This window comes from Galeopterus variegatus, unplaced genomic scaffold (genome assembly GCF_000696425.1).
Source record: "Galeopterus variegatus unplaced genomic scaffold, G_variegatus-3.0.2 Scaffold3192, whole genome shotgun sequence".
NCBI classification, from domain to species: domain Eukaryota; kingdom Metazoa; phylum Chordata; class Mammalia; order Dermoptera; family Cynocephalidae; genus Galeopterus; species Galeopterus variegatus.
Window position 1 is genome coordinate 46,247 of NW_007729303.1, and position 11,169 is coordinate 57,415.

Below are 11,169 nucleotides of genomic sequence, written 5' to 3' on the forward strand. Positions count from 1 at the left end.
TGCAGCCAGCCTCAAAAGGAAAAAAAAAAAAAAAAAAAATGAGAGTAAACTTCAAATGTCTCATCATAAAAGTGATAGGTAAATGAAATGATGTATATGTTAATGAGCTTGATTTAATTATTCCACATTGTATATATATATCAGAACATCATACTGTACCACATAAATGTATACAGTTATGATTTATCAATTAAAAATAATATTAACTTTTAAAAAAGAAAAGGTTGCTTTCTTTGTTTTGATTGCAATTAGCCTTTGCTTTGAACAGGTCTGTACGCCCTTCTTTAAGATGTTTCTGCAGGCTTCCAGAACCTGGCCTTATTCATTTCCTCTGTCTTTAACCACGTACCTCAACCCACCTCTCACTCAACCAGCCAAGCTACTCCCATTCTACCAGCTTCTGACTTTGTTTCCTGTTTATAGTATAGCTTCACCCCCTGCACCACTTCTCCAGCTCCAAGACCCTCTTTCACTCGTGGACCATCATTCAGCACTCAACTCCTAGTTAAGATGCTTCATGCCAGTCTCAGTAAACACTCTATACAGTTCAGCCTGACCAGAGGTGGCCTGTAGATCCTTGTGACCCATGTCCCCACCAGGCCTTCTCACAAGCAAAATCCACATCACTCTGAGAAGGGAGTTCCTAAAGCTTCTCCATAAAGCCACAAACCATGTGAGGGGAACATCTGAACCCTAGTTCAGAACAAATGGCTGCGATAGCGAGGGCCCTATCCCATGTCTATGTTGCTGGTGGAACAATAATATAATTATTAATAATAATCAAAGGGCCAGCCTGTGGCTCACTTGGGAGAGCGTGGTGCTGACAACACCAAGCCAAGGGTTAAGATCCCCTTACCAGTCATCTTTAAAAAAAAAAAATAATAATAATAATAATAATAATAAACTCCTGGTCTTGAGGAAAGGAGAGAGTCATGAATATTGTTCCATGTAAACAGCTCCCCAATGCCCATAACAGTGGTTACTACAAACAAATGTCCCTTCATGGGTGTGAGTGGCCTATGACATTGGTTTCCCCTATGGCAAATGGCGCATGACTGGAGAAAGGAATCGTTAATTCTACTGCAGCCTTATAAAAGTAAAACAAAACAAGAGTCCTCAAAAAAAAAATAGTCCTTGCTTTTCTCAGGGAGATTATCCACAGGAAATACACCTAGTGAATATCTTTTGATGCCAAAAAGTTAAATATCTACAAAGGGAAGACAAAATGTTAATTCTGAACTGCCTTTGCCCATTCTCTTATATACTTATGTTCTGGGTAAATGTATTTTTATTTCACTAAAAAACATTATTGCAATTTAGATCCATAAAAGTAATTGGAATTTGATTTGTTCATTTTCTACTTACTGATATTTCAGGAAACCTTGGTCATTTAAAACTCTCCAAGCATAATTTTGGAGAAAATAAAACTACCCACCAAGCACTCAGTTGATTCAAGCCATTCTAATTATCTCTGCACTAGGCTGGTACCAAATGGTCTCTATCCATACAAAACAAAGATTTTGAAGAGGAAACGTTCCTCTTGCAAGATTGTTCAAACCATCCTGTCCTCCCTCGTGGAAAGCAGCACAAACCTCCTCCTGCTGTTAGCCCCGAGCTGCTCCTCTGAACATGAAGATATGCTGGAATTGCCCACTGAAGACGCTCCAGCAACTCTCCCTGAAAGTTTGGGTTATCTAAAAACTGGTCCAGGTCAAAGCAGGAAATGGCATCTGCTGGTCATGCTAAAACAGAGACAGCATTGTGTGATGACATGAAAACAGCTTAGAGTATAGAGACCTGGGTTTCAGCCCCAGTTCTGTTTTTAACTGGTTATGTGACCTTGAGCAAGTCTGCTGGGCCTTTGCCAATCACAGTTTCATTATCTGTCATAAGAGAATAATAATCTGGGTCCTACAAACCATGCAGGGTTGTTATGCACCTCAAATGAAAGAAGTATATAAATTGCTCTGAAAAGTTTAGATCTCTGTACAAATACCGGGTGACAATCACCTCTGAGTGAAATCTCATGGTATTTAGGGAGACAGTTATTTATTCTCAAAAATTTCCGTAACCTAAATCATACTAGCTCCCTTCCACGGTGAATAATCTGAAATAGCTTTTTGATGCTTCATTGATGGAAAATATCCCAAATCATCCTTATAAACAAATTCATTTCACTATTATTTTCTTTCACAACATTTTTCCATTCACATCAACAGCTGAGTAATTCAGCCCACTGCCTTCCGTTGGTAGAGCTAAAAGTAGACATGGGAGGATACAGGGCAGAAGAAAGAGGGAAGCTTTTTATTTCCATTAGAGACCTCGCCGAGAATCTGCCTTACCTCCTTAGCTTCTCTTATTGGTGAAAATATTTTCTGTTCCAGCTTTTGCCACTGCCTTGAGGACACATCACATTGTTACCAGTAGCCTCAGCAGGCTCACCCACCTACATGCAGTGTCTTTCACATCCACACACATTGCCACGGGAAGGTCCGCCTGAGAGACGTGCAGCCTTTCCACTGCCCTTTCAGCAGGAGCCCATGTCAAGTCCTCCTCTACCCACCATTCCTCAGCCTGGGTCTGGAGCCTCGGGCCCTTATTTTCTGCCCAGCACATATAAGTCCTATTATTTATTTTTCTCCTCTCCAGCAGTGGAGCAAAGATAAGTTTCAGTATTCAAACACAATTCCCCTCCTGCAGTTCAGACCTAACAAATGTCTAATCTTCCCAGTAGAAGCTTTCTGATCTTTAAAAGAAACGTTCAAAGTGACTTTGGTTGTAGTCAGTAATTAGCAGTGAAGTCGCCAACTTCATTTGTCTGTTTTACTCTCAAAATCAGGGTGACAGGAGTGTTCTCTCGGCAGCTGGCCAGCCCTTCTAGTATCATTGCTCTCTCTTCAGTAAGCATGCAGTTTGGGGGTTGAGATGAGAGTCCTGGTGACCCCATAACACTTTTCCAAGGCTAGAAGTTCTGATAGCATTTTGGGAAGGTTGTCTCCCTGTGGGCAAAAGCTCCAGCATACCAGATTCCTGGGCAAATATAGGATATCAAAAATGAGTCCCTCAACGGCATGCAGAAAAATGTATAACACTTTTCTCTTGATCGCTATTTCCCCAAAGAACAGCTTGTCTTTTAAAATAATTGTTTTCCATGGCAACTTCCTCCACATTGAGAGTCACAGGAGTTATGCAAAATCGGCCTGACAAAACCCATAGCGTTTATCTCCAAATTGCATCCCAGACAATCACAGGAGCATGCAGAAAAATGTATACCACTTTTCTCTTGATCGCTATTTCCTCAAAGAACAGCTTGTCTTTTAAAATAATTGTTTTCCATGGCAACTTCCTCCACATTGAGAGTCACAGGAGTTGTACAAAATCGGCCTGACAAAACCCATAGCGTTTATCTCCAAATTGCATCCCAGACAATCACAGGCCAGGTCAGCTTTCTCAGTCCTTCTCTAGTGGGGAAGAGTCTTTGGAGAAGTCAATGAGAGCAGGTCTTTTGTGGTCAGTCTGGGGAAACAGATCAAAATATTTTATAAGGTAACAGAATGAGACATGAAAAATTCTACAGTTCAGCACGAAGCCAGTACTGTAATCCCAACACACTGACAAGCTTCCCTGCAGGAATGTTGGTGCACATTTCAGAAAGCTGAAATGAGGGAAAACACCAAGAAATCATTTTTTTGTTCAAAGAGTAATTTGTCCTTTGGTAGAGCTGCAAGTCTGAGTAGCATTTCATAATAGAACCCCATGGGAATGATTTGAAACAAAATAAACTACTTTTATTCCCTCATTCATTATTCAACAATTATTTATTGAACACCTACTACATGCCAAGCTCTTTGGGGACTCAGTGGGGTTCCCAAAGATAAATCAACCCTGTCTGGATCCCAGACTGTAGAGATTTGACCAAACTGGTTGAAAAGGAAAATATCATAAGCAGCATCAACATAAAAGTTCCTGTTCATTAAGCACTAGGCACTGTGTTAGGTGTTCTCATTTAATCTTCCCAACAACCCTACCAGGGAGGTACAAATGAAGGGAGATTCAGAGGCTTCTGGCAAATTGGGCACCATATACACAGCTCGTGTGTGGCACTGTCAAGATGCAAACCAAGGTCACTCTGACCCCAAAGCCTACAATTTGAACACCATGAGCTCCACTCAGAGGAAGTCGACCGGCACTTCTAAAAAGGGGGAAACTATGTCTCAGCTTTTCTGAATTTTGCAGTATCAGAAATAATGTTCACCTAGACTTGTTGGTATCACCTTAATTCACATTTAACATATACTTTCCTCAGCCTAGGAATGAACCTGGCAGCTTACTCCATGTTCTATGCCCACTTATAATTTTAGTAAGTTACTCACTGGAATATGGATCCTAACAGCTTTGGATGAGACACTTTGCCCTGACTGCTCCTGTGGCAATCAGTCCACTCTCATCGAGGCTGCTACGTGTTCAGTCTGCCCTTTCCTGTGTCCCGTTCCTCTTTCCTGGGGGAAACTCTGCCATGTGGTTCCCATGTGTTTAATCCATGCTCTCCCTTCCCCAAGCACATAATTAATCCAGGTAACCAGAATATTCGGATATGGACTTGGCACCCACCCAGGCCAATCTTCCATGTGATTTTGCTGCTCCTGAGGAAGAGAGGCTCTTACCAGTGGATGTTAAGCTGGGAGAGTGTGAGTTCAAGGCCCCACTTGCCATCTTTCCTAACACGAAGAGCTGAGAGACAGAGTGAGCACACCCTGTCAATATCTCTGGGCACCCGGACCCCCATCCCCGAGGCTGGCTGTGTACCTGGTCTTTTCAGTTTCCAAGTGCCAAGAAGTGCCTTCTTTCCATTAGCTAGTTTGAGCTGGGTTTCTGTAACTAGAAATCTCAAAAATTTTGACTAATAAATTCAGGCAGTTGTCTACAGACTTCTTTTTGCTCACCCTCAATATATATTTATTTTGTTTATTTTTTTGTTTATTTATTATATACTTATATTGCTATACTAACATATTATATAATTATAAAGCATACACAAAAATATATACATTATAAAAGGATGATTAAAAGCTAACTATATCAGATCCCCATACCAGCCAGCTGCCAAAAAAAAGAAAAAAGCTAATCAAAAGCAAAAGCTTTAATGTTTTCTTTCTGAACCCCATTAATTATCTTACAAAGCCCCTAAATGGTACATCACTCTTTAGAGACTACTTCATTAAAGAATAATATCAACCTAATAGTTTACAAACCAAAGCCATATTGGAAAGCTTTTTTCCAGAATGCTAAATGTTCTGTCAATAATCTAACTGCAATCCAACCTAAATCCTCAGAATCAAATACTCCTTGTATAAGCATATACCAGATCATTAGTTTTGAATTACATATTTTTTCCACTAAGAGTTGTACAAAGAATTACATATTTAAATTGCAAATATTTCACAAGGAACACCATTCCAAAGAGCAATATCTAGAACTCCATTGGAAGGGAAAATGATCTAAGGAATAATTCTGGACAGAGCTGTGTCTACTGTCTTCTACCCAGAGGGAAAACAGGAAGAAAAGCTATCCAATCTCCTAGAGTCCATGCTAGAGACAATCGGTGCATTAAGAAAAACTGTAGCAAGAGTGTCAAGGTCCATGCCTATGAAGAAATACCAATTTTTGCACATATCAAGTACTCAATAAAATTTTTCTGAATGAAGTTAGGAGGATTGGGTAGTACTGAGAGGAATATCAGAGCTCAGGTCTAAAAAAATGGAGCAGTTTCTATTGGTGATGTGCTCCAGGGTGTCACTTTGCTGGTGGGAGATGGGGATCATTGAGAGAGATGGAGGTCATTGGACCTTAGGAGACTGGGTGATAAGTAACTCAACAGTGTCCTCTCCTTTCCAACACCATCACTGAAAGTTTCTCCACCCTCCCCAAGGAATTAACAACTTTCTCTGGACTCAATTTTGGCTCCCATCACACTCTATCACAGCTAGGTAATAATGATCTAGCTCTTTTACCCAAACTGTAAGCATTTTAACCACATTTCACTCATCTCTGCATATCCAATGCTTGCTTAACACAGGACAGGGCCATTCCCATGAACAAATGCACGCAGGACCCACCTTAGAGCCAAAAAGAGGAATCAACTTAAGGCTTTTGCTCGGTGAGGTATAAGACAGTAAGAACGCCAGTGTATGACTTCTCAGCTGAGAGAACTGTCTAAGTTCTGCCTAAAGATGAAAAGAGGGTAGAAAGTATTGAGCCTTATGGGTCACTTTATACCCTTGGGTGGTAAGACGTACAGCCAGGTCTACTGCTTCAAGAGGAAAGATGTTCCTTCTTATGCTTTCTCAATGACTCATTAAGATAAAAACAATAACAGCAAATATTCAATGTATATGATAAGCTCTTTACTTGCACCAACAAGACTAAATAAATAAATAAGGACCATCATCCCTAGTTTCCAGATGGGAGGACTGAGATTTACAGAGGTCAAATAACCTCCCCAAGTTGACAGAGTCAGGATTCAAACACAGACTTGTGTGACTTCAAAGCTGTGCTATGTTAGAGCTTTCATTGTTTAAGCAGCCTTCTCTCCTCTAGATTGCCTCGGCTCTGTTCCCTCTCAACCAGAATCCAGGATCTGATCCTTGGTCCTTGCCTACTACATCCCCATTTACTGCCTTTGCTGACATCCTGTCCTTCTGAGCCTCTCAGCTTGGTAGGACACCGCTTTAAGGACTTCTACATGGAATCCTGATTCTGGCAACTCTCTGCTGCCCCCGCCTGGCACTTAGAAGTACAGGCTCCATCACTTCAGCCTAATCAATCATTTACCGGTGCTGACCAATAGACACATAGTAACTTTAAATTTTCTAGAAGCCACATTGACAAAGTAAAAACAAACAGATGAAACTAATTTTAATGATATATTTTATTCAACCCAATATATACAAAAGTTATCATTTCAATATCAAAAACGTATTAATGAGATATTTTACATTCTTTTNAAATTTTCTAGAAGCCACATTGACAAAGTAAAAACAAACAGATGAAACTAATTTTAATGATATATTTTATTCAACCCAATATATACAAAAGTTATCATTTCAATATCAAAAACGTATTAATGAGATATTTTACATTCTTTTTCCATCAAAATCCGGTATGTCCTTTACACTTACAATGCTTCATAATTTGGACTGACCCCATTTCAGGTGCCCGGTCACCACACATGGCTAGTAGCTACTGTAATCAACAGCTTAGCCTTAGACCTAAATCTACTCTTCAAGTTTGACGAAAGTAGTAAAGTGATTTTTGCCTGGAAATGAAATGGCATTACCAAATTTTAATGCTTAGCTAACGTATTCCACCAAATCAAACTGAATTAGAAGTATATCATGGAGAGGCAATTCTATACAGCAGGGAAAGCACGGGCTTCATCATCAGACAATCACAAGTTCAAAGTGTTTGTAATAGTGAGAAATTAAGCATTTGTTTAAATTTTCCTCACCAAGATAATAATTAACAAATTGTAGTACAATTCCACGATAGAATACTGTACATCATTTAAATTAGTAAACCAAATCTATACATATGCACAACATGGATATAACTAACAATAATAATGTTTAGCAAAAAAAAAAAAAGTATGATACAATAGGATACCTTCAGTAAAGACCACTTTTTAAAAGTTTAAATATATGCAAAATAATGTAATATATATTGTTTGTGAAATATACACTAATGAAAGTGAAATTATAAAAAACATGCCTGGAAGGATAAACATCCCTTTCAGCCCAGCGGTTCTCTGGGGGTGTGGGGAGGGGAATGGAGTGTAGGGTGGAAGGGGCAACTTCAACAGCATTTCCCATCATCTGTTAGGAAGAGGAAGGAGGAGAAGGAAAAAAATGTTTTTTTTTACATTCTATGATGTTATTGCAGAGCCGTTGAGAGGGTGGGGGAGAAGGGAAGGGGAAGGAAATCAGGTGGGAGAAGGAAGGAGGAGGGGCAGGGGTGAGGCCTGTGGCACCCCCCTCCTTCCTGCAGGGGAGACCAGGGGGCTTCCAGCGGTGGCTTGGTCATTGCTGGGCTGGGTGCAGATGTCAAGGGGGTATGTCTGAAGCCCTTGCCCCCCACCACCACCCCAGCTCAGGAGCCCAGGGTGCTTCCTGCAGCAGCTTTGTAGTCGTTGCTGGGCTGGTTGTGTGTGTTGGCAGAGGGCATGGCTGACACCCTTGGTCCCCCACCACCCTGGCTCAGGTGAGCCCAGGGCAAGAAGGAAAATTTCTCTAAGACCGAGACTTAGGCAGTTAACAAATGACTACACGTCAGGAAGCTGCTTGCCTGAAGAACACTATTTGTTCAGGCTCTGTCTTACTAGTTTTCAGGTACCAAACCCAGCAAGTGCAATTCTTAATCTAGAGGGTTTCTAGACAAGCTCCAATTTGAAAATTTGTTTTCCAAGGTAACCGTCTTCCCATAAGGCAAACCTGTACTTAGGTGCTGGCTTGGAGAAGGTCAGAGGAACACAAAAGGACAGCTACTAAATATGGAACTTATTTATAAGTGACTTTCTGAACAATCTAATGATTTAAGTTAAATGGAGCATGAAAGGGAGTGCCTCCACAGTTTGCTCCATCTGTAGTATTCCTACTCAGAGCTGTACACGCGATAAGACATTTTAAAGTAATTAATGCAAAGTTACTTGTCCTGAAGGCATTTGGATTTTAATACAGTGCTTATAGAGGATTTATTCCTAGACATAGTTTTTAATCAACATCTCCTATTCCATCTGTGCTTCTGCAGTGAGGTTTCTAACGCTGAAGTCCTGTGACTACTTCCATTTGCTCCATTACAATTATGCAAAACCATGTGTTTTCTTCTGCCTGATCCTAGTTCAATTTAAACACGGATAAAATGGGAAATAAATTAATGTGGTACAAGTGTTGATGGAATCATCATAAACTGGCACTTGCCCCTGGAAACAAACCATCCACTAATGAATTAGTTGTACTCTTCATTTGGAGGAGAACATTAGATGTAATCAAATGCAGTACACACACATTCATGGGTCCCCATAAATAGGTATATTACAAGAATGACGGTAAATTAAGTTAATTTCAAGAAGCTCTCCAGCACAGGATACACAGGCTCTAATTAGAAAAATAAGGAGCCCAATAAGAGAGAAAACATAGATCTGTCTTGCCCTCTTGATAATACCTTGTCCTTCCAAGGTACTGTGACTTCTAATCAAAGAGAATGGGGATGATTAATTCCCTAACAAATAACATATACACATTCAAAGTAATAGAAATCCTGAATGGTCACCTTAAAAAGTTTCTGCAGAGACAACAATAGTCTTCCACAAACCAGTATAATTTCATTGGCCCTAGGTTCCCCAAATAAAATTTGGGGGCTCATTAAAGGTATTTTATGGCTAACCTTCATTTCCATGGTGGACTCGAGAGGTAGATAAATTAGCAAGCCTATTTAGAACCTTTTAATCCACAATATTCCAACCCAAATATTGAGACAATTAACTACAGCCCAACTTTTCTGGAGATGAGTCTGGACTGGACCTGCCAGGGTGGACTCCTCAGCAGTTGAGGCATATGCTGAGTACCCTGCCTGTCTTGAGGGACCCATGCTGAAGGATTGAAGGGTCCCTCTGGCTTCCTTAGACTAGAATCCATGAACTTCTAAGAACATGTATTCATAACACAGAAAAGATGAATTCTCTGGGTGGATATAGCTCATAAGGAGGCAAGTGCATCAACACATGTTACAGGAGTAAACAAGGCCCATCTGAATAGAGGGGTCACAGATACAGGCAGTCAGATGTGCACAGGCAAGAAGAGCAGCAGGAAAAGAAAACAAATGCCTGAACCTGTTAGAGTGAGCAGGACTGAAGCCATGTTTGGACCTAAAACCACATGGGCTCTAAAAGGGTTTTAAAAGACACAGTTTTTTTCATGGCGTGCATTTCTCTGAGTTCGTTCTTTTCCCGTGGTCATTTGATATCTTGGACCTTGGTTATAGGACAAGAAGACATTATTTACATGAATGCGAAGTTGTTTTCCAGCCAGTCTAAAGCTGCAGACTTGCACGTACTACCCAGACCCTGAGATAAGGATGGGAGCAGAAACCAGATGGAGTCTTGGCGAGACCTCGCACCTGAGACTTTGCATGAAGCCCTCGCTGCTCACGTGCCCCTCGCTCCTGCTTTCACCTCCCACGTTCCATTCCCTCAGCCCCTCCTTTAAAAACCCCTCAGTAAATCTAAGCCATTGAGATGGGACAGCCTACCGTCTCCTTCAGCTGACTACATCTGCTTTTCTAGCATAAACCGTTTGACTTTTGAGGTTTTTGTTGTTGTTTTGTTGTTTTCTTCTCAAGGGAGCAGGCAGCTGGACCTGAGTTCAGTAAAAAATTTTCTTAGAAAAAAAATTCCTAGGCTGGCTGAGTCCAAAATTTAGCACATTTTTTAATAGTTTTTGTTCGTTTTTAATTACAAAGTCAATGCTTCCCGATTTAAAACAAAATCTGAATAAACACACAAAGAAAAATAGCACTTAAACCTCCCATGATCCTATTTATTCAGAAGATAATTGTCCTTTCAGCTATATGCAAGTGTTGGAAAGCAGGGTTTCTCAACCTCAATACTATTGACATTTTGGACCAAATAATCCTCTGTTGTGGAAGACTGGCCTGTGCATTGTAGGATGCGCAGCAGCACCCCTGGCCTCTATTCACTAGATGCCAGTGGCACCGACCTCCACCCCAGATGTGACAACCTTGTATGTCTCCAGACATTGACAAATGGCCTCTCTGAGGCAAAATCACTCCCACCTGAGAACCACTGTTTTAAAGGAATCATATCATACAATTTTGAAACAAGCAATTTTCATTTACTATATTGTACACATCTTTCTATGTCGTTAGAAAAAAACAAACAAACAAAAAAAAAGGGCCGGCCCGGTGGTGCACTGCTACAGTGCACCGCTTGGGAGCATGGTGGCGCTCCCGTCGAGGGTTCGGATCCCACATACAGACCGGTTCCCGCTCACTGGCTGAGCGAGGTGTGGGAGCAACACCGAGGGTTGCGATCCCGTGGCCGGTCCCGGTCCAGTACGGGCGCGACACTGAGGGTTGCGATCCGTTGCTGGTCATGAA

At 41.0% G+C, this 11,169-nt stretch overlaps 1 protein-coding gene across 1 annotated transcript in view; it reads right to left on the minus strand.

Moving 5' to 3' along the window:
• Positions 1-3,450: 3,450 nt before the first annotated feature.
• The window catches only part of RSL24D1 (ribosomal L24 domain containing 1), a 37,699-nt gene continuing 29,980 nt past the window's right edge, over positions 3,451-11,169 (minus strand). The window contains exon 5 of the mRNA XM_008584267.1: positions 3,451-3,516. Coding sequence (XP_008582489.1) covers positions 3,451-3,516 — 66 coding nt within the window. The remainder of the gene's footprint in view (positions 3,517-11,169) is intronic.